At 35.2% G+C, this 24,121-nt stretch overlaps 1 protein-coding gene across 1 annotated transcript in view; it reads right to left on the bottom strand.

Moving 5' to 3' along the window:
- COL24A1 (collagen type XXIV alpha 1 chain) overlaps positions 1-24,121 on the bottom strand; it is a gene marked incomplete at its 5' end in the record, with an annotated part of 394,608 nt that overhangs the window by 345,635 nt on the left and 24,852 nt on the right. Inside the window, 3 exons of the mRNA XM_082667637.1 lie at positions 10,930-10,983; positions 13,689-13,742; positions 20,839-22,190. Coding sequence (XP_082523763.1) covers positions 10,930-10,983; positions 13,689-13,742; positions 20,839-22,190 — 1,460 coding nt within the window. The remainder of the gene's footprint in view (positions 1-10,929; positions 10,984-13,688; positions 13,743-20,838; positions 22,191-24,121) is intronic.

Below are 24,121 nucleotides of genomic sequence, written 5' to 3'. Positions count from 1 at the left end.
ATATTAACGCACACATATGGAATATAGAAAAATGGTACGGATGAACCTATTTGCAGTGAAGGAAAAGAGATGCAGACATAGAGAACGGACTTGTGGACACAGGGGGCAGGAAGGGGAGGGTGGGACGAATTGAGAGAGTAGCATTGACCTATATACACTACCATGTGTAAAACAGATAGCTGGTGGGAAGCTGCTGTATAGCACAGGGAGCTCAGCTCAGTGCTCTCTGATGACCTAGAGGGGTGGGAGGGAGGCTCAAGAGGGAGGGGATATATGTATACATATAGCTGATTCACTTTGTTCTACAGGAGAAACTAACACAACATTGTAAAGCAATTATACTCCAATAAAAAAATAAAAGTTTCCAAACCTGTACAAGTTTAAGGTGATGAGCCAGTTATTTAAGCACCTACAGAACAAAAATCAAGTCTCCAAAGGATTAAAAAGAAAGGTAACAGCATCTAAAGATCCACATATCATCCACAACATGCAGTATGTAATCAAATTTTTCTAGACATGCTAAAGGGAAAATCTGACTGAGGTAAAGAAAAAAGGCAGTCAATACAAACAGACCACAAGAGGCCCTAGAAGTTAGAATTAGCAGTTGAAGATTTTTTTTTTTTTTTTTGTGGTACGCGGGCCTCTCACTGTTGTGGCCTCTCCCGTTGTGGAGCACAGGCTCCGGACACGCAGGCTCAGCAGCCATAGCTCACGGCCCCAGGCGCTCCGCGGCATGTGGGATCTCCCCTGACCGGGGCACGAATCCGTGTCCCCTGCATTGGCAGGAGGACTCTCAACCACTGCGCCACCAGGGAAGCCCAGCAGTTGAAGATTTTATTAACTATTATAAATATGTTCAAGGGCTTAAAGGAAAAGATGATCATAATGAGTGAACAGACAAATATCAGCAGACAGATGAAAACTATATAAAAAGAGTCAATTAAAAACCTAGAACTGATAATACAGTATCTTAAATATAAAAATTTACTGGATGAGATTAACATCATATTGGAGAAGGCAGAAGTGAAGTTTAATGAAATTAAAGGCAGACCTATAGAAATTATCTAATCTGAAGAAGAGAAAAAAAAAATACATGGCAAAAATGAACAGAGATCTAGTGACCTGTGGGGCAATATTAATAGTATAACATACATGGAGTCCCAGAAGGAAAGGAGAGAAATAATGGGACAGAAAGATTATTTGAAGAAATAATGGCCAAAAATGTCCCAAATTTGTTTAAAAGAAATTTTTTATGGGTAAAAAGACATTCAGTGAAGCCCAAAGAAATATCTAAGGGAAACCACCCCTACAGACATCATAGTAAAGCTGCTAAAAGCCAGACAAAGAGAAAAACATTAAGACATCTGGTGAAAGTTTTCACATTATATTGAGGGGAATAAAAATGTTGGCTAAATCCTCATCAAAAACAGTAAAGGCCAAAATGTGAGAACATCAGACATGTTTAAAGTGCTGGAAGAAAAACATTCTCAACCAAGATGTTTTTACTCTACAAAATTTTTTTTTTACTATCCTTCAAAAAAGTGTAGACAAAATAAATTTCAGCTAAACAAAAACCAAGAGAAACCATCACCAGTAGAACTGTATTCAAAGAATTATTGAAGGAATTTCTGCTAGCTAAAGGGGAGTGGCACCAGATAGAAACTCAGATCTATAGGAAGGAATTAAGAGTTTTGGAAATGAAAATAAATGAGGAAATATGAATGACTCTCTTGTTTGTTTCTTCTTTTAATTTCCTTAAAAGACTGATTACTTAATACAGAAATTATTGCATTGTACTGTTGGGTTTATAACGACATAGATGTAAAATAAATGACAACAGAACACAAAGGATGGAGGGATAGTAGGTAAATGTAATTGTAATGTTACAAGAGTCTTATATTTTACATGAAATATTACCATAATAACTCTAAGGAAACTACAATAAGTTAATAAGGTATACTGTAATCCCTAAAGCAACCACTAAAAATCAATCAGAGACACAGGTGAAATGCCAAGAGAAATTAAATAAAATACTAAAATATACTTGATTAACCCAAAAAAAGGTAGAAAAAGGGACTCAAGGAACAAAGAACACCTGGGATAAATGGAAAAGAAATGACAATGCAGAAGGCCAAGACCCAATCATACCAAAATTACACAAATGTAAATGAACTTAACATTCTAATTAAAAATCAGAGATTATCAAGCCAAGATAAATGTAAAAAGACCCAACTATACAGTATCTATAAGAGATGCACTTTAAATATAGAAAGGTAAAGGAAAGGAAATATATATACCAGGCAGACAATAAGCATTAAAAAGTTGGTGTGGCTCTATTACTATCAAACTAGACTTCAAGAAGAGGAGTATTACTACAGATAAACAGAGATATTTGATAATGATAAAAAGGTCTGTCCATCAGGAAGACATAACAGTCCTTAAATATGCATGCATCACACAAGAGCTGCAAAATACATGAAGCAAACACTAACTAAACACTTCCTAAACACTAAAGAAATAAAATCCAAAATCAGAGTTGTATATTTCAACACACCTCTCTCAGTAATTAACAGAACAACTAGACAAGAGAAAACCTAGTAAGGACAGAGAAAATTTGACCACCATCATAAGCCACCATAATCGAACTGACATTTATAGAACACTATACAGAATCTTTTGAAGTTCACGTGAACTATTCATCAAGATAATCACATGCTGGGCCATAAAATGCCTCAATAAATTTTAAAAGATTAAACTCTTCCACTGTGTGCTTTCTGAATACAATGGAACTAAATTAGAAACCAGCAACAATAAGATCACTAGAAAAGCTTCTAATTGACGGACATTAAAAATAAAACATACTTCTAAATAACCCATGAGTAATGAAGAAAGCATATATTTCAACTTGAATGATAATGAAAACACAACACATCAAATATTGTGGGATGCAGTTAAATCAGTCCTTAGAGAGAAATTCATAGCTCTAAATGCTTATGTTAGAATAGAGCTAAAAATCAATGAAATATTATATGGTCTATAGAAAAACTTAACAAAGCCAAAAGTTGGCTCTTTTAAAACATTAATGGAGGGTTTCCCTGGTGGCACAGTGGTTGAGTCCGCCTGCCGATGCAGGGGACACGGGTTCGTGCCCCGGTCCGGGAGGATCCCACATGCTGCGGAGCAGCTAGGCCCGTGAGCCATGGCCGCTGAGCCTGCGCGTCCAGGGCCTGTGCTCCGCAACGGGAGAGGCCACAGCAGTAAGAGGCCCGCGTAAAGCAGGGAAAAAGGAAAAAAAAAAAAAAATTAATGGAAATGAACTCTTGATTTCCTCCCAGGCAAAAACAAAACAAGTAAAACCCTGAAATCATGTTCCTCCTCATTCCAGTAGATGGCAGCTCCCACAATACCAGCTGTTCAACTGCTTAAGCCTTAGATTACCTTTGACTCATCTCTCACACCATATAAGTGACTCATCAGCAATTATATTAACTGTACCTCAAAATACATCTAGAGTTTGACCACTTTACACCATCTCCATTGTTAAGACTCTAGTCCATGCCATCCTCACCCATAGCATGAGCTTGGGTAGACCAGTGAAGTAGTCTCCAAACTGGTGCCCCTATGTCTACCCTTCCCCTACCCCAATCTATTCTCTGTGATAGCTGGAACCATCCTCCTACAACATAAATTGCATGGTATCATCTTTCTACTTAGAACTCTCCAATAAATATCTAACACAGAGTAAAATCCAAACCAAAATTCTTACCTACAAGATTCAACATAATCTGGCTCCTGCTATGTCTCTGATCTATCTCCTACCACTTATCTCATTCAGATATTCCTCAAAGACTGCCAAGCAGTCTCCTGCCTCAAGGCCTTTGGTCTTCCTGAGTTGTTTCTATTGTTTTCAACCTCTTCTTCATCAGGATTGCAAAAATGGTGATTTTTAACTCTAGTATTCTTTCTTCATTTGCTAGCTTTTTCTGTAAAGAGAAACTTCCCTTTGACAACTATTTGGTTGCACTAAGGTTCAATTCTATAAGAAAAGCAAGGCAATTTCTTAAGAAAAAATTTATTCTTTCCCTTTATTTTTCTTCTATTTACCATTTTTCAAAATAATGACACTGTGGTATAATAAAAATATACATTTGGTCTTTGTCCCTGGTTCCTAGCACAGAGCTCCTAAAACCCTTGGAATTTCCTGAGTCACAGGAGTGTCTTTTGTTATTCATAACAAGCGCTTTTCAACAACATCTGAGCTTATGCTAATGAGGTGACTGGATAGAGGGAGCTAGAGAGCTTCAGGATGGGGATAAGTCACTGGAAAGCCTAATAAGTGATTGGAGCATAGGAATTTAGCCCCATTCCCTCCCCCACCTCCAAGGAGAGGAGGGGGTGGACATTTCTCCAAAGAAGATATACAGACTGCCAACAAACATATGAAAGAATGCTCAACATCATTAATCATTAGAGAAATGCAAATCAAAACTACAATGAGATATCATCTCACACCAGTCAGAATGGCCATCATCAAAAAATCTAGAAACAATAAATGCTGGAGAGGGTGTGGAGAAAAGGGAACACTCTTGCACTGCTAGTGGGAATGTGAATTGGTACAGCCACTATGGAGAACAGTATGGAGGTTCCTTAAAAAACTACACATAGAACTACCATATGACCCAGCAATCCCACTACTGGGCATATACCCTGAGAAAACCATAATTCAAAAAGAGTCATGTACCAAAATGTTCATTGCAGCTCTATTTACAATAGCCAGGACATGGAAACAACCTAAGTGTTCATCATCGGATGAATGGATAAAGAAGATGTGGCATGCATATACAATGGAATATTACTCAGCCATAAAAAGAAACGAAATTGAGTTATTTGTAGTGAGGTGGATGGACCTAGAGTCTGTCATACAGAGTGAAGTAAGTGAGAAAGAGAAAGACAAATACCATATACTAACACATATATATGGAATCTAAGAAAAAAAAGGTCATGAATAACCTAGGGGTAAGACGGGAATAAAGACACAGACCTACTAGAGAATGGACTTGAGGATATGGGGAGGGGGAGCGGTGAGCTGTGACGGGGTGAGAGAGTGGCATGGACATGTATACACTACCAAATGTAAAATAGATAGCTAGTGGGAGGCAGCCGCATAGCACAGGGAGATCAGCTGGGTGCTTTGTGACCACCTAGAGGGCTGGAATGGGGAGGGTGGGAGGGAGGGAGATGCAAGAAGGAAGAGATATCGGAACATATGTATACGTATAACTGATTCACTTTGTTATAAAGCAGAATCTAACATACCATTGTAAAGCAATTATACTCCAATAAAGATGTAAAAACAAACAAACAAACAAACAAACAAACTCTTGAACAAAGACATTCCAAGAGCTTCCAGTAGGTGAACACACTGATGTGCTGGGAAGATGACGCACCTGGGGAGTGCATGGAAGCTCCAGGTTCCCACCCTCCACATTTTGCCCTATGCATCTCTACCATTTAGGTACTTGAGTTGTATTTTTTAATAATAAATTGGTAAACCTAATTAAAGTGTTTTCCTGAGTTCTGTGAGCTGTTCTAGCAAAATAGCAAACCTGGGAGAGAGGAAGAGATTATGGGAATCCCACTTCAGCCAGGCAGAAGTGTGAGTAGCCTGGGCAACCCATCTGTTGCTGGCATCTCAAGTGTGGGGAGTCTTGTGGAACTGAGCCCTTAAACCTGTGGAGTCTGACACTAAATTGGGGTAGTGTCAGAACTGAATTGAATTGTTGAATATTCAATTGGTGTCAGAGAATTTGACAATCTCATAGATGTAATTCCCCAGCATCCTCTAAAGGTGACCAATGAGGGTTTGTCTGTTTTTAACTACATTATAACTCATGGATTTAGAGATATTTGTTATGATTCAATCCACTACAGTTATTATCCTTAATGATGCTCAAATTATACCAATCTTTGGCTAGTGGAAGCCTTTTTAAATTGGCTCCTGAATCCTTCTAACATGAACCCAATAGATTTTGATAGCTAGAAGGAAAAAATTTTAATATATTTGTCTGGCCCTTTACAAAAAGGTCCCTACATTGCATAGACTAATAGGAACACCTCAGTCTTCACCATTTTATCATACTTTACATTTTCAGAATGTTGGACTGAAAATTTTTCATAGCAATCTGACTCAGTAAAAAATTCTTAGAATGGGTCAGCATCTATACTCAACACATTTATTTAATTCACACACAAGGAAAATGGGACTTTCAGTTTAGAGAAATAATGATGGAGACATGGTAGCAGAGGGTCAACACCAGGAATAAAACAGCACAAAGATATATTCCTTGGAAATTCAATATTTACCATTATTGATAACATCTCATTTAATATTACTAATGGGACACTGTTATTGCAGCTTATTAAGGTTAGATGTTTTCATTTAACTGGATTGAATTTGATGGAGCTATTGAACCTGACTAAAGTAATATAAGCTATGAATGTCCATGGGAAGGTTTTAAGCTGCCTTTAAGAAGCATTTTTGGGAAACGAACTATCTGGACGCAAATAGATTGCCTGGACTAGAATTATAAGTGTAGGCTAGGGTAGGCCAAAGAGCTAGATTCCGCATTTGGACTCATGTCCAAAGATCTACTGCATAATTGATCATGTGTTAACTAATAGTAATAAAAAATGTCCAGTACCCTGCGAGTAAAGTTCATATTAAATAAGTAAATATGATGAACTGTGGACCCAGAAGGCATTTGGTGGCAAGAAAAGAGTCATTCTTTCTAGCAAATAGAGAAACAGAATTCACTTTCTTGTGTTGTTGTTTTTTTTTATGAAGACAATATTTCTACCCTTAGTCTACTGATTTCAGCTAATGATTTCAGCTAAAGAACTCAATAGTCTTTGTTTTAAATCAATTAGTCTTAATAATGCTGAAAAAATGCTATATTAACCACTAAATTTTTGTGTGGCATTTCATTCTTCTACTATTTAACAATTTAACAACACAGTTCTGAGAGGCTAGAGTTCAGTTTCACTCTTTATGGACTTTATATGTTATTATCAGTATCCAAAGGATAAGCTGGAACCTTGGAATGGACATATTTTGTTACTATTACTAAATGAATTCAGCAAGTCTTTAATTACATTAGGTTATTACCCTACCCAAACCCTTCCTCTTTAAGGTGCTGTTTCATAAATGAACTCCTCACTATGTTAGTAGAGACAAATTGGTGTAAGGGAAAGAGTAAAACAGATCTAATTCTGATGCCAGTTACAACTGTGTTACCTTGGTTAAGTACTTACCTCTCTGAATATGTTTTCTTCTGTGGAAAGTAGAAGGTAATAAAGCCTGCTCTGAACAGTACTCTTAACTGCAGTGGAACTGAATGAGATGGCATACATAAAATAATTATATGCTTAAATAACTGCTAGTTCTCATTCCCTTATGATGCCAGTGCCTCGTTTCTAATGTTAAGTCTGCTTATTGTTTCAGTTTAACATTTACTGAGTGCCCAACACATGCTGGGCACTGGGCTGGACACAAAGGCAAGGATGAGTAAGATCTGGCCACTGCATTCAAGTAACTCAGAATCTGCTAGGGAAGACGAACAGATGTGTGAAAACTCATTTTGCTCGAACAGAGTTGAGAACTACCAAAGATCAGTTTACACTTTTTGTCCTTTATGATAAATACTAACTTAATTGTAAAAGTATAACAGAAAATAAATTAATTTTTGCATCAATCAAGAGTATGTTAGCAAAATAAGCTTTATTCTTATAAACTTTTAAATAGTCTTATAAATAGAACATATTTCTTTACTATATTAAGGTATTTTCATTCATAAGAGCCACAAGACTTTTTTTTTTTACTTAACAAATAATAAATGCGATACTTTCAGTAAAAGTTTCATTGCTAAATAGCCTAGTTACCTTATAAGTAGCTCCTCCAGAAAAGGGCAATAATGTTTTCTTAAGTGTCAACTACACACAAGTATTCTACCAGGTGTTTTACGTGCTTTATGCCATTAACTTATATAAGGTATATCTTTTGCTTCTGAGACAGGCTGGGACCTGGGACTCTTTGCTGCAATGCTGCAATGCCTGCACCTGGACAAACCTCTCCTCAAGCAACAAAACACAAAGACACTATCAGGGACTAAAAATAACTGTGTGCATGTGCAGTTGGGACAAATTATGGATAAAAGATACAAAAAGACCAAAAAAAACCCCCAACTGCCACTTTTGAAGAGCTGGGAGCAAAATCCAGGTACTGCTCATTCCCCCTAAACTCAACACAACCAAAGGGGTGGGCAAAACACCTAAGCCATCCCTCTGGCCCGACCCTTGGACACACCCCTACCCTCACCCCATATAAGGAACTAGCAATTTCTATTGATTAGGGAAGGCCAAGAACCCTGGTATCAGTTCTAACAATTTTTATAAAGCACATTAATCCAAATATGACTGTATAAAGGTTCCATAATGCATTGTATTTTCCATTTCAGTTAAACCTTTCTAAACTTGCAATTGCCTTAATTTGGTCTTTTCATAGGTTCAGGTAACCCCTTTTGAAATGGACAGATCATTTCTTGTCCAAGCGACAAGACGAATCTTTATACAATTTCCTTAGAGGCCAATAATTCTATGTTATTCTTGCTAAACAATAACTGAAAAGAGAAAAATGCTGAAAGTGTCTTTATACTCTAAAATCCCTTAATCTAAAAGGGATTTTTGTTCTCTGAAGAAAAATAAATCCTGTGATTACATGTCAAAATTTATTGTTGAGAGAATGAAATTTGCATTTTTATTGTACTGTCTTGAATAAATACTATAAGAGGATTATAAAGTATAAGCCTTGAATGTTCTATTAATCCTGATTACTTTAAAGTGCATATTAAATACCTAGGAAAATTGGTTTCACAAACCACATGCTACAAGCTTTACTTGATTCATTTAAGACACAGTGGTGATTTTTAACACCTGTCACAATCTAATGTCCTCCACAAATATGTGCAGTTAAAACAAATCATGGTCAGTCTTGGCTATTTTGAACGTGGTTATCAAATTATCAAATTAAATATGAATTAAAGACTAATATTCAGGTCTATACAACTAAGTTCCCAAGAGGTTCAGTTAGTTGCTTGCAAATAAAAGTGGAGGTTTTAAAATCCCTAATATATGGGTTCATAAAAATATGTTATTGGTAAACAGTTATAGTCAAAATTTTACTCACACTACTAAATATAATATTAAAGAGAAATCTTGAGATTAAGATTTCATCTCTCCTAGTTCATTTTACCAAAGACACATATTCATACCAGTCAACACTGAAAAATATCCTGTTTTTAATCTTTGGACAATGAAAGTTTTTTGTTACAAAGTTCATCATTTTCTCAAGTATTTTCTCTTGAATAAGTACACACATTTTAAGAAGTCAATTAAATCAAAGGCTTTCCACTATCTCTACCTTCATCTCTCCTCACCCTATTCTCTATCTTTTTTGTTTGTTTCAAGTATCTGTTTGCTACTGGCTAAGGTAGGGGAAGGGGAGGACGACACAAACCATGTGGAAACCCAGCCCTCCCCCATTCTGTCTTCCTTCTTGTTGTGGAGATCAGGGTGTTAGCAGGACGGCAAGCCCCCTAGAACTTCAGCTCTGTGGAAAAACACGAGCTGGGTCTTTACAACTACATTAGCCTTTCACTAAATATCCTGAAAGTCCCCCCAAAAGCGTGAAGGCGAGGGAATCACAAAGTTAAGAACAAACTTCTAATTTCTTTAGAAGGCATTTGTCTTTTTTCTCACTGTTACACATCCAGACTTTAGTTAAGTCTCTTTTCTCTCTGAGATACTTTATTAAACTCAAAAAAATGCTGACAGTGATGAGAAACTTTGGGAAATTTAGATTTAAAATATCTGTTATCATTATTACGTATTAATAATAATGATACTACTTATGACATGTTAACACTGTTAAGGGCTTTACTCACAATTTATTTAGCCTTCACTCCAGCCCTCTGAGGACATACTATGATTTTTCCTATTTTGGAGAAGAAGAAAGTGAAGCTTAAAGCCGCTAAGCAAGTAATTTTCTTCTAGTCATACAAATCAAGAGGGCTAAAACCTGAACCCCAATCAGTTAAGACTCCAAAACCTGTGTTCTTAAGCTCTATCCTATCTTAATCTATATCTATATGGTAACATCTATATGGTTACTTTTGAGTGAGATAATTAATAAGCAGAGTGGTTATTAATGACCCTAAAATATTCATGATGTTACTGGAAACCAAAACCCTAATGCTTAACGCATATATATAAATTTAACTATCTTTCCAATTCCATACCTGCTCTCAAGGTAACCAGCCTGGTATATATTCTTCCATCCGTTTTTACTATACTCATACTACTATCTATCACACTATTATCTACCATGCTACCACTACACAACAATGTATGCTCATATATATATACAGGCTTTCAGGTTAGTTGTTCTCATAAAAATATGAGTATCCTATAAGCATTATCCTCACAGATCTTTTTCAGGTAAAAATATTAGGAAAGTGTGGAACAGGGAAATAAATCATATTTTATTTCCTCAGTACTTATCTATACATTAAAATAGCCTTGATTTAAGGTAAATTACTCAAATCATAATCTGTATATTTCAGAGGTTTCCATATATTGCCATCATATTTTGACAATAAAGACTTTGGAATACCAAAGCAGGGCTGTGCTTGCCTTTACCACTAGCTATATATAAATCCAAGTGTGGCGGGCTCTCAGAGGAGCCTGGCTCTCTGTCGGGCTAAGACCATCTTGCTGAAGAATCATGCTCTGGAAATGACAGAGGTCCTCAATATCCCAAGGTTGGCTTTTAAAAGTTAAAGATCTTCTTTACGATACTCACTAATAATCACTCACCTTTGGACCTGGTAATCCAGGTAACCCAGGATTTCCATGTGGCCCTGGTATGCCCTGCAAATAGTGAAAAAAAAAAAAAAAAGAAAGATCATTCTTAGCACAGATCTAGATACAAATAAAAGACAGTGGTTATTATAACATTCAAATAAATATTATGTAATTCATTAAAATGGATATATTATTTTACAAAGTTCTTTATCTCTTCTGAGATCTTGGATATTTCAGTCTTGGAGAAGACTAATTATAGAGCAGAACTGTGGTTTCTGTTTTTGCTTCAAAACACTGTCCTTGAGGTGTTTACGTCCTTTATTTACCGCCCCTATCTCCAGCCACATTGCTTAGTGCTACTTCTAAAAGTTGTGCAGAGTAAGAAGCCTAAAAATAACAAAGTGCAGTTGTTTAGTTACTCTCCTCTCAACATATGGTAACCCTTTCTGCACTAGGGTTTTTGTTTCTGCTATCATGCATACCTTAAAGACTTACCTCATTTAACCTTGCCCCCCTACACCTGCCCAAACCACGTTCAAGCATCAACTGAGATACCACCTCATTTTTAAATCTTGGCTACACCAGCATGAAGGGATTTCTCTTTCTTACTCATTTCCACAGAAATTGGGGCATGTAAAATTTATTTGCAATTAGTTGTATATTGCCTTGGGATATTTCTGCCATTTAAATATTTTATTGCTATTTTAACTTCCTTATGACATATGTTTAGTTTCAGAATTATAAATTCTTTGAAAAGAGTCTGTTTTTCACAGGCTCAGCAGCCATGGCTCACGGGCCCAGCCGCTCCGCGGCATGTGGGATCATCGCAGACTGGGGCACGGACCCGTGTCGCCTGCATCGGCAGACGGACTCTCAACCACTGCGCCACCAGGGAAGCCCAAGAGTCTGTTTTGAATAATACCAGTGTAGTACTTAGCGCATAGCAACGTCTCAATGAATATTTGTCAATTTGGAGAGTTCCCTGGTGGTTCAGTGGTTAGGACTGGGTGCTTTCACTGCCGTGGCCTGGGTTCAATCTCTGGTCAGGGAATAAAGATCCCAAAAGCCACACAAGGGAGGCCAAAAAAGAAAAAGGAATATTTGTCAATTTGAATTCAATAACTGCTTCTATTTACTAAATACCTACTATTGTGCAAGTAACTGTGTTAATGCTTTACTTTTTAATTACTAATCCTTGTAACAATCCTGCAAGGTGGTTATTTACTCCCATTTATAAATGGGGAACCTTAGGTTCACACAACCAGCAAGTAGAAGACTAAGATTCATCTCCAGAAGGTCCTCCTATACTCATTTGGGCTTAGTACCACACCCCTGCGCTCTTCAGCTACACCTCCATCTTGACACATAAATAGTTATTAATTATCTATTTATCTGTCTTTTCACTTCTGAACTAATAGAGCATTATGTTTCAGAAAGGAGAGGGGTACTGGCAATGCAAACACTGAAGGTATATCTAGCAAGATGAAAACTAAGGGCAAAAATTAGATTTCATGACATCTCATTCGTGTAGTCTTCCAAAACAAATTTCAATAAAGCAGATGGAAACATTTATAAGGATTAACAAATGAGTTTTTGATGTAGATGTGGGTGCAATGGGTATAAAGGATTATTTCACAAAGCTCAGTAGTGCAAGAGTGAGCAAGGACAATATCTTTAGGAAAAATTAGCATCAATGAAAGTTTGGGATTTTTAAAAAAGATCACTTGCTGGTTGTTGCCAAATAACATAGAATCTAAGGAGAGAAAAAGGTCATGCTGTGGGAGAATAGCCTTAATGGTGGAGAGGGAATGCAATTAGTGCAAAGGTGAACTCAGTCCCTCAGGGAAGTAGGATCCAGGGTTTCCTGACAGAAAAGTAGGAGGACAGAAATGGTCTGCTGGCTGGAAGAGAGGGAGCAAGTTTAGAAGACACTCTGGGAGGAATGTGGTAGGTCATCAAGTATAAAGAAAGAAATGTTAAACAGCTACAACGGAGTGAGCAATCATCTTCAGCCTCATATGGACAAGATCTTGATGTGAATAGGACCATTTAAAGTAACATTTTAGGGTGATTTTTCATTATATTGTTTATATGATAAATAAAAATCAGTAAAGAAAGTGGATCATTTATGGCATTTGCATTTGTCTTTATAACACACAATCACAATTCTTTTTCTAGCTCTTTGAAGAATTTCCGCTAGTAGAAGTCCATTCTTTTTTTTTTTTTTTTTTGAGGTTGGAAAGAAACTAATTCTAACACAGCAATAAATCTTTTGTTGGACCTGTGTAATGTGAGAAACTACTGCTTATCCTTAAGGCAGCTTTTTTCCTCAGGACAATTACTTTTTTACTTTATAGCTCCAATATTTTCCATTATATAATCCAGGAATGTACTATTTTAAGGCCGCCCACTCTTTTTCATTTCCCAAAGTAAATGAACCCCACCTTGGACTATCAACTGTAGATGAGATCACTTTATAACTAAGAATAATGTTACAAATAGCACTCAAACAGTCACTAATCTACAAATTTGATTATCTTTCTTGAGCATGCTCACAGAGAATGCTTTGGGGCTGGGTGTTCATACTCAAATAAACAGCTGGCACGTATTCCCAGGCTTCTCTTGAATTGGCAAAGGTAGGGCTAATTTCCTACCTTTGCCAATCCAGGGCAGATTTCCAAGGGAAGTACATACTGTACAATACTAGGAAAAAACATACTGGAAAGCTACCAGTTCTAACAGCAAGTGAGAAACGGAGGTCATCTACTTACCCGTGGACCTCTCTTTCCTGATGGACCTGGGATACCTGCTGGGCCAGAAGGACCCTTGGAAAACAAATGCCGAGATATTAGGCATGATAACAGATGCATCCTCTCTCACAAGTCTTGCTAAGAGTCTCACTCCAGGGGTCCTTTTCCATCCCTAGTCACCAGCTGATGATTTTCAAACAACATGAAACCCCTCACCCTAATCAGCAGGGGTGAGAGCTAAAACTCAAGACGTCCTCTTTAATCTGGCTAGATATGGCAGCAGGAAGTCTATGACTTATGGTTACGGCCACTGTATCTGGTTTTCACAGGGACCATAACTAGTAGTTTCGTGGGTAGTTTTTTACCTAAATTTACTTTTACTACTGAAGGAGGAATTCAATTTAGGGTTTAGAGACCAACAACTACAGGTTTTTTCAAATACATTTCAACAGAAGACTTGCCTTGAAAAATTAAAGCACTAACCATTTTATGTTCTTTTAAAAGGCTTATACCAAGGATCTGTGTAATGTGTTAAACTGTTACAATGAGATCCTTCTAGTATATTCAGTAATAAATCTGCCTTACACAAAATGCAGCATACCAGGAGGTCACTAATAAGAGTTAAATGGTTTGTAAAAACAAAATATGAAAGCAAAAACAGGTCAATTTTTAAAGTATTCTGAGTTCTTTAAATGTCACTTATTAAATATATCAAATAAGAAATAGGAAACTACTACTTTGTTTCCTCATATTATGCCTTATGTCATCTTTTTTTGCTTTAACAATCAACTGTAGAAGAATAAGTGTTCATTTGGGATACGGTTAATACATATTCATTCATTCATCTGTCCATTAATTTCATTGTTACTGTGCACTCTGCTGCCATGGCATTATTCTTGACGTCTACAGAGCATACGCACATTCCATTTTACAAACATTCATTCATTATTGCAGTAAAAATACTACAAGTTTTGAAATGAGACATATCAAGGTTAAGATATTAGCCCTACCATTAACAAGTAGCATGGTCTACTGATCCTCATTTTTATGTAACATTTTTATCTTTGAAACTTTCTCCTTTATTAATGCTACAGTCATTTTGCAGTTTTCTAATGCTCTTTATAGTTCAAACTGTCCATTTTCCTTTTAATTTTTTTCCTTCTCCTACTCCTTAATAAAAACCTTTCATGTATTCTCTAATATTAAGAGAAAAGGAATATTCCTATTCAACCACAGAAGAGTAATATTTCTGTTCTCCCTCCTGAGCCATTCAAATATTCTGCATCATTATTATATCACTAGGTTCCATCAAAAACTGACTTTCACTTATTTTCAAAAAAAATTAAAATTCTTTTCAAATTATTTCTGGTTCTGCTGTTATCATCAGAACTTACCAGCTGATGATTTGAAGTCCCCCAAAATAAGAACTAAAAATAAAAACTAAATGCAAAATTAAAACAAAATATCTAGTTTGGTTTATTGCCCTGTCACGCTACTTTGTGACATAAGAAAACACTACTACATTCACACTGCAAAAGAAGTTAATATTACAGTTAATGTTAGATACTAAGGAGAAAAGACTATATTTTGTGTTGTGACTGAAATATTTGAATTGTTTAATAAGCAATAAATAAAACTCAATTTTAACTTGTCTTCACAATTTTGCATTTCCATATCTTTGAGAACAGGTTATTAATAGGCATTTTCTAGAAACCAGAGAAGGAAAGTAATTTTATATGACTTTTTTTATGAGTTACTTTTGATAAATAAAGTACTAAAAAAGGCACTTTAACTTTCAGCTTATTGGTTATTAAGAGAAAGTATAATTCAATTAAAAGAGCAATGGTATGGCAATCATCCAATTTAGATTCAAATCATGCTTCAATCATTTACTTGCTGAATGACCCTAGACAAGTCAATTACTCTATCTAAGCCTTAGTTTCCTCATCTTTATAATACTGATGACAAAAAATTTATTTTTCAGTGTTATTGTAAGCATTAAAGATATTGTACTATATAAAATACCTGTAACTATGTCTGATATACAGTACTTAAGCAATAAACTATAGAGCAATTTTTTAAAAGGTATGGCTGGGGCACAGGCAGTATTCAATTAATGTTAGTTATAATACTATTATTACTAGGGTAATATATATACTAAGGCAAATGTATTCAGTCCTTCTAAGAGATAGCAATATCTGGTCAATTAATCTTGGAAGTCCTACATCTAAAGTTCCCTCTATAATTCATTCACTCATTCATTCATTCACTCACTCAATAAACATTAGTAAACATCAAACCCTCCCGGAGGTGGCAGTGAGATAAAAAAAACACCCATTAATAAATAAACACATAATATACATTTTATTTAGTGATATGAAGAAAAGAACAAGCAACCGAGAGAGATCAACAGTGTACATAATTTATATTGTGGTATCAGAGAAGGCTTCTCTGAGGAAGTGCTAAGTTATATCTAAAAAATGAAGAGGAGTAACGAAAGAGGAGAAAATAAAATTCCAGAAAACAGGAGTAAAATGAATTAGGGCATGAGTAAAATAAAACAAAACAAAGAAAAATTACAGTCTTATCAAGGAGATAAAAGAAACCCAACGGTGCGATTAAGCAAAAGTGGAACAAAATGAGGTTGCAGAGGAAAGCAGGGGCCAGATGATATACGACTGCATGGGTCATGATAAAGAGTTTTTAGTTTATTCTAACTGCTTTACTCTTCAGTCACTGAAGAGTTTAAGAAGATAAATGACATGATCTAATTTATATTTTAAATCGATCACTAGAGAATTTATATAAAAGATAGCAGAATGAGAACCCTCCTTCCCTCAAAACCACTGAAAACAACAAAAAACACCAAAAGAAGAAAACATCTCTGATGAAACAAGGAAAAGACCAAAACCACAAACCAAAAATATGAAAATTCTCTTCCAAATATTGAGACAGTTTGGAGTAAGGAAAGATGCTGAGAGATGACCAAAAACAAAAAACAAACAAAAAACCTCTTCAGACGTCAAAGCTTAGACAGGCTACAGATATCTAAAAGTATATCAGTCCAGAAAGTTCATACCAACAATCCTTTAATAACAATAGTAAAGTTTAAGGAAATGGGAAAGCCACAGGACATATAATTCATGACCCTGTAAAGACCCAGTTCAAACAACCAGGAGTAAGGAAAGTAGAGCTGAAGAGGAAGAACACATTTTCATGATCTGCAACAAATCTCCTAACTTCAGGAGATTTCTGGTTGTGAGAGGGGGTAGAAGACAAGAGCATAAATCATCATGTCACTTCTCAGAGCAATATAGAGGGCTTCACGTACATGAAAATGAGAGGAGATATGTTTCTGGATAGAGGACAAAATAAATATGGAAAGACGGTGTTGAAGATAGCAACTTAAATTTGATGTTGTGTACCACTACTTCCCTTTGCCTCTCCCTATAGAATTCTGAAGCAAATAGTGACCCAGATAGAGTTGTCTTTATTTTAAAAATGAGTAATAACCAGAAAGAAACCAGCAAGGGACCTATGCATATTGAGGGGAGGGGAAAGTGTGAGAACAGAAACATAAATTAAAAGTAGATGAAAACTGTTTACCAGAAGAGGAATCACTCCACGCAACAGAGAAAAAGTTCATATAGTTCACTATAGATTCAAAAAATTTCAAGATGCTATTTTTCTACAAAATTAGAGCTCAAAGAAGAGTTATAAGACATTAAAAATAACAACCAAGGTAATAAAATGTGAGCCAGAGAGCTTAAAGATTGAAAGAGCAAAAAAGAAACAATTATAGATGAAAGCCAGGTCAGAAACAATAAAAACTGACTACAACTGAACAAATCAATTAAGGGATATGGATGTAGTTTAACTGAATTCACATAAAACAAAGTGGAAAAATGCAATCACATGGACATGACTGTAGAGAAGATAATAAATACTATCATCACAAAGGACATTTAACATATACTAGTATGCCTGAAGAATAATATAGAAAAATGCAAAAGAAAAATACCTGAGAATATAAGGAGAGACTTTTCTATAATAAGTAAAAATAATCTTCAGATCAAAAGAGTACCAGAAAAAACTGATACAGAACCTAACAGGTTTGATGAAATGAACTTCAAAGATAACAAAAGAACTGCATGGGCATACAGAGGAAAAACAGTCACCTACAAGTAGGAAAAATCAGGCTGGCCTCAGACTTCACACAGTAACATCCACTTCAAGAAGCAGTGCAGCAGTCTCTACAAAGTTCATCATTTCATCACCATTCACTCTCTCATTAGCTTTCTAAAATCTACCTTTAGACTTCTACACTATGCTGAAGTCAGATTCTCATAGTTCAATAATGACTTTCCCATCAGAAGATCCAAAGGATTTCCTCCACTTTTTCTCAGTCCTCAGCTGTAGCTTTCAGCACTGCTGATCAATTTCTTCTCAAAACTCTCATCTTTGGCTTTTGTGATAGTATACTGTATTCTCTCCCATCTCTCTAATTACTCCATCACATTTCTGCTTTTTTTTTCTTTCTTCTATAACCACAAAGCAAACATGGCTCATGATTTGGCTCTCGACTCTATGCCGAACTCCTTTCCTTGAAAATTATCTGACTCTATAGCTTCAACTATTGATATAATATTGACAGGAAAACTCCCATATCTATACCCCCTATTTTGACCTCTCTTTTTTACTTCAGCTTCTTCAACTCTTCCAACAGCTTACTGATTTGCCAACAGCACCTTAGATGTTTTAACTTGATTTCTTCTCCTAAAATCAACTTCCTCTCTTAATTATTGGTTTTAGTAATGGTATCACCATTCTCTCAATCCACAGGCTTAAAACCTTAGAAGCCATCTTGGATCCTCTACCTTTTTACTTGGTCCCTAGGTCCAATTAATTTCCTAGGTTTCTACCAAACCTTCCTTCAAAATATCTCTTGAATCCTACCTCTCCTTTGCATTTTCACCGCTGGCATCCTAGATAATGTCCTAGTCTTGTAATATCCAGATGATAACAGGAATTTCCTGTCTGCTCTGAGCACTGCCACCAGATTGACTTCCCTATTCATGCCTCTACTTAGAAACCTACAGAATTCCCCACTGAGAACCAAGATAAAGTTAGAACTATCAGTTTGAAAATTAAGACCTCTACAACCTGTCCACATCTGTCTTGGGTCTTATATTTGTCTAACATTATTCAGCCTAATATCATGAAAAAGTTTGAGCTTTAGAGGCAGAAAACCTGGGTCAAAATCCTGGCTCTATCAATTAGCAATGTGGTTATGGACAAGTAAACTAATTCCTCTGGGCCTCAGTTTCTTAACCTGAAAAATGAGGATAATAATACCAAACTTACAAAGTTCTTTTAAGATAACAAATGTAAAGGGCATGGTAGAGTGCCTGCTACAATAGTAAAACTCAATAAATTATAACTATTTTGGTTATAGGTAACCAAAAATTAATAAGAACTCAAATTATAACTATTTTGCTGTTTCTCCTACATAAAAGATATGCCAGTTCCTTTCACCTATCAAAATCGTATCCATTCTTTGAGGCTGACGTTCTGAAAACTTTGTCCACAAGAACCTATCCTGAACACATTCAGCCTTAAGTGATCTTTCATAGGGATCCCCTCAAAAACTATTTTTCTTCCCTTTGAAAATGTGTACTCCATATACTTAGTTTGTATCTCTCAGTGACATTTAATCTTACTTGACCCTGAGATATAATTATAAATGTACTTCCTGTGTCCCCGTTACCACAATGTAAGCTCCTTCTGAGCAGTAACTCTGTTATACATACCTTGTGTTTCTGCTTTGCCCAAGCAGAGACTAAGTTAGGTATCTGTTGAATATACTAATGCTGAAACAACTATTCTTGAATTTAGAGAAGAGATTAACACTCATCACTGACTTTTTTTGAAGAAAGTAAATAGCTTACATAACTGTTTAATATGACCTGCCTAATGGCTCAATTTTATTACTAATATGTTGATAATTGTCATAGCTGAAAAGTTTATTTCTCTATATTATTCAGATTTTATTAAACCCTTTAAACATTCACACTAATAAGAGTTGCTCAATACCTATCAAATCACTGAGTAATAACCGCAAAAGAAACACAAGCTCAGCAAGTGGTGTCATCTCCTATTCTATGATTTCTGGAACTAAACAAATGATTCAAATTTTATTTTCATCAAATAAAGGAAATACCTTAAGATATATTTTAGTCTGCTTGCAACCTAAAAAACAATTTCTAAAAACATATAAGTTGATTGTTTAAGGTATTCAAAAATATGAAAGGCAAAAACATAATGTTCCTAATGTGATTTTAAATAGCTTTAAATGAATTTTAAGTGATTAAAAATTTTTCAAATGTCCATCTACAATTGCACCTACATGACAAAATAATTTCAGAGCTAAAAAAAAAAATCAGTCTATTATCTCATAGTTTTACTTAGGCATTATTAAGTAAGTAACTTGGCTCTTTTTCTACTGATGGACTGATGGGCTGACTGGGTATTTTTGTATGAGGCAGATGGAACTTTTATTAATCCATAAATGTAAATTGGCTATATCATGAAAGATATAATGAAATATGTTACTGTTTACAATTCTAAGTGAAATATTTTAATTTCTATAATGTAAGGGTTTGCTTTTCCCCAGTGACCCACTATAAAATTATCTCTATCTAAAATTTTACACTCTATTTTAATTCATTTTTGATATGATTTTGTTGAAAGTATATTTAATAATGTATTTAAAGTATTTTTATTTAGTCTACTATAACTTTCATATCCTTCTCAACATGACTATGCATTAAGCCTATGGGTTTTTTTCATAAAAAAGAATGCTGATCTATATTTAGCAGTTGAATTCCTGATTGAATTTCACCTGAACAAGAAAAGCATATAGTTTACTCACCACTTTACCAGAATTAAGTAAGCTTTTCAGCCTTCCAATAAAAACCAAAAAAAAAAAAGTACAATATTTGACCCAGGGTTGCATTCTGGTTGGATATATTATAGCAAGCATAATGTACTCATTGTAAGCCAGGGTACATCTCTAAGACAGATCTGTTCTGTACTGTTCAGCCTAGAGAATTCCTTTCAAAATGTTTGGTAAATTAGTGCATTAAGACACATTTTAAAAACAATAACTTACGGGAGGTCCAGTGTCCCCTTTTGGCCCTCTTAGATTCTCCATTTCGAGCATTGTATTAAGATCCTCATAATAATAATAATAATCATAAAGCTCAGTTTCATAGCTATTTTCGAAGGGATAAGTAGCATCAGGATCAAATTCACCTTCCTTCCTTAGATCAAGGTGATTATCCAAAAATGGCTCATCTGTCACTCTGTATAAGGTTGTGTTTAAAGTCTGTTGCAGTTCCATAAGTTCATTAGTGTGTAGATTTGCTGTGATAGCTTTCTTGACATTCTTAATTGTATCTTGTTTTATATGTGGAAGAATAGAGGATATCTTCTTAAATGGTGACAGACCAGTTACTTTATCATTATGTTGTGTGACATTGTCCAACACGTTTAGAAGAGAACTGAATTTCTCCTTGCTATTTTTCCTTGGCTCATTGAGGCTATGATGTGTCATTGGCAGGCTTAGATTTGCCTGAGTAAGTTGCTCGGTGATCATTTCTTTGGCCTGAATCACATGGTTCACAAGATCCACAGCAGAGACATTCTCTGAACGAAGAGAAGTTAACTGAGATCTTGATATCTGGTGTTCTTGTTCTTTATGCACTGCCGTAGAATCATTTCTGGAATCTAGAATGCTTCTGCCTTTGGTAAGTGTGTCCTCCGACAGTACTTTTTCACCAAATCTTTTGGGTAAGAGAGAGTTTTCTGGTATCTTAGCTGGTACAATAGTTGTATGAAGAAGGCTTGTCTCAGGGAGACACTGCTGTTTCACATATCTGCAATAGTTTGCAGACGTTTCTGCAGAAGGAATAATATCCAACTGACATACTATTCCTTCAAAATGGACAGAATTATTATTTATACTTCCCAAGGTAAACACACTGTTAGAATCAAAGGTCTGAACTTCCGAAAGAGTCTCTCTGCTAAAATATTTCTTTCCACATTCAGCAAACATTGAGACAACTTGATAGCTAACAGCAATGGCAAATGTGTGCCATTGCTCATCGTGAACACTGTAGTTGAAAAATACAGACTGCTTTCCTCCAAGGTATACCACTAATTTTTTAGGTAATAACTGTACTCCTAATTGCAGTCTATTTTTACTTCTAATGCTGAAGAGAAATGCATTGTTTACTCTATGTGACTGTAAACCAATTAATACTGTAAATGGCTGTTCTAAGTTGACTGGTAAAATTTTCACGAGAGGTGACTCAATATAAGAATCATTTGTTAAAAGGACACCCGATTCTGTTAAATGGACCCCCTGAGGTAATGGTGTAGATGATGATGGTACAGCAGTCACTGATGATGAATGTCTTACATCTTTGCCTCCAAGGCCTAGTTGATGAAGAATATCTATGCCTGGAAATTAAAAAGAGAGAGAGAAAGAGAAAGAGAGAAAGAATCTTACTCTTATGCATTCATGTGTTCATATAAATGTTTGAGTATACCTACAATCTTCCTTGTAGGTATCAACAGTAACCCCTAAAATAAACATGCTCTATCAATAACTAATTTCTAGGTAATGAGAGGTATGGAAAGGGAAAATAAAATGTTATACTCATAATCTGAAACACACACATACATACACCCCAATATCCCTAAACCCAAAATTTAATAAATGTTCTCTTATTCTTCCCAATTAGGAAACTTGTTACTCCAATGAATTACATGTTCAAAGATTCCCAGATAGTCATTTATATCTTTAATTTAGAACTTAAAATTTTATGACTTCTGTGTTAAAGAGAAACTAGGGACATACTTACAAAAAGAAATTTTTAATTTGGAAACCATTTTATAAATTAAGTTCACACAACCGTTTAAACTATAATTTTTCAGGCTGTTTTCCGTTTTACCTTCCGAAAATTTACAGGTCACATAAGAGCTCTCCCTATGCCTAATGCTTTAAGTGTGTGCTATACATAAAGTACCCAGTCACCCTGAAAACTCCTGGACAAGAGAACTTAAATTCTTACTGTTGCTGATCATTGTATTTTTTTCTCTCCCTTCTAAATTTCTGTCTCTTCCATTTTTTTCTCAGTCCTCCAGAGTAACTGTTAATCCAAACAGTTTGCGGAGTTTCTCAATATTTATTATAAAATATAGGTTTTATATACATTATATAATTATGATTTTTCTGGTTTTCATTGTAATGTTATTGATAGTATACTGCTTATCTCCCTTACCCAATTATAAACTCTTGAAGACAGATTCTATGTCTGCTTCCTTATTGGATATCTAGTATACCTGCCTTCAAATAGTTCTATAATTTCTGAATGAATAAATCTGCCCCACAGAATCTAATCAGATGTGACATTTACTTCTAGAGTTCTATAACTCTAGGACTTGTAAAAGATAATAAACTTCTCAAGGATACAGAACAGCTTAGTCAGCCATGTGATCTTTATTATTCTTTGGGTTATAAATCTCCCATTTGTATCATTGTATGTACATAATCATTTCCAACAAGAAATGTTAAAGAATTGTTCATTCATCACTATGATAAATGAGGAAAAACAAAGATTTCTGAAGATTAGCCAGCAAGGTTACACATCATCTTAACTTTCCTTTTATAGGAAATTAGTAGATATTTGATAACTCACTTTTATTACAAATCACAAATATAGTGGCAAATGTCCACCAAAATATTCCTAACAGCAGTTATAAATTATATGCATCTCCAGGAATTTGGGGAAATACTTTAAAGAAGCCTCATAAAAACACACAAAAAAATCTTTGACTTCTCATGTTTTAAAATTATAATTTTTAAAAAAAATTAATTTTACTCCATAATATGGCTGTTTGTTTTAACATAAAATATGAATTACCAGCTAAATCATTCCTAATCTTCAATGAAAATTTACACTTCTGAAACATAACATACTTAAACTGTGACTTTGGGTACTCTTAACCAATGCTAATTGCTTGTAAGGATATTCTTAATCCAAGAAATAAACTATGGAAGAAACACCGCTAATGTGAAAATCACCATGCTTAAAATATATACAATAATAAAGTATGGGAAACATGATCTGGCATTCTATGATGCCAGATCAGCTATTCTTACATAAAGGAAGAGTCAAAATTATGTGGTATGATATCCAGGGCTGCTACTTGCCCAAAGAAAACCAGTCTTTGTATTTAACCCATACTATGTACTGCCTCAAATTTCTGATTCTATTAGAATGAAATTCTACTAGAAAGAGTATTATTTTAAAACTTTAGTATACATACATTTTTGATATTTATATATATACATGTACACATATATATATATATGCTTCCTTCAATTC

The sequence above is a fragment of the Grampus griseus genome, assembly GCF_964374135.1.
Source record: "Grampus griseus genome assembly, chromosome: 1".
Taxonomy (NCBI): Eukaryota; Metazoa; Chordata; class Mammalia; order Artiodactyla; family Delphinidae; genus Grampus; species Grampus griseus.
The sequence above is the reverse complement of the archived record's forward strand: the minus strand, read 5'-3'. Positions and strand labels throughout refer to the sequence as shown.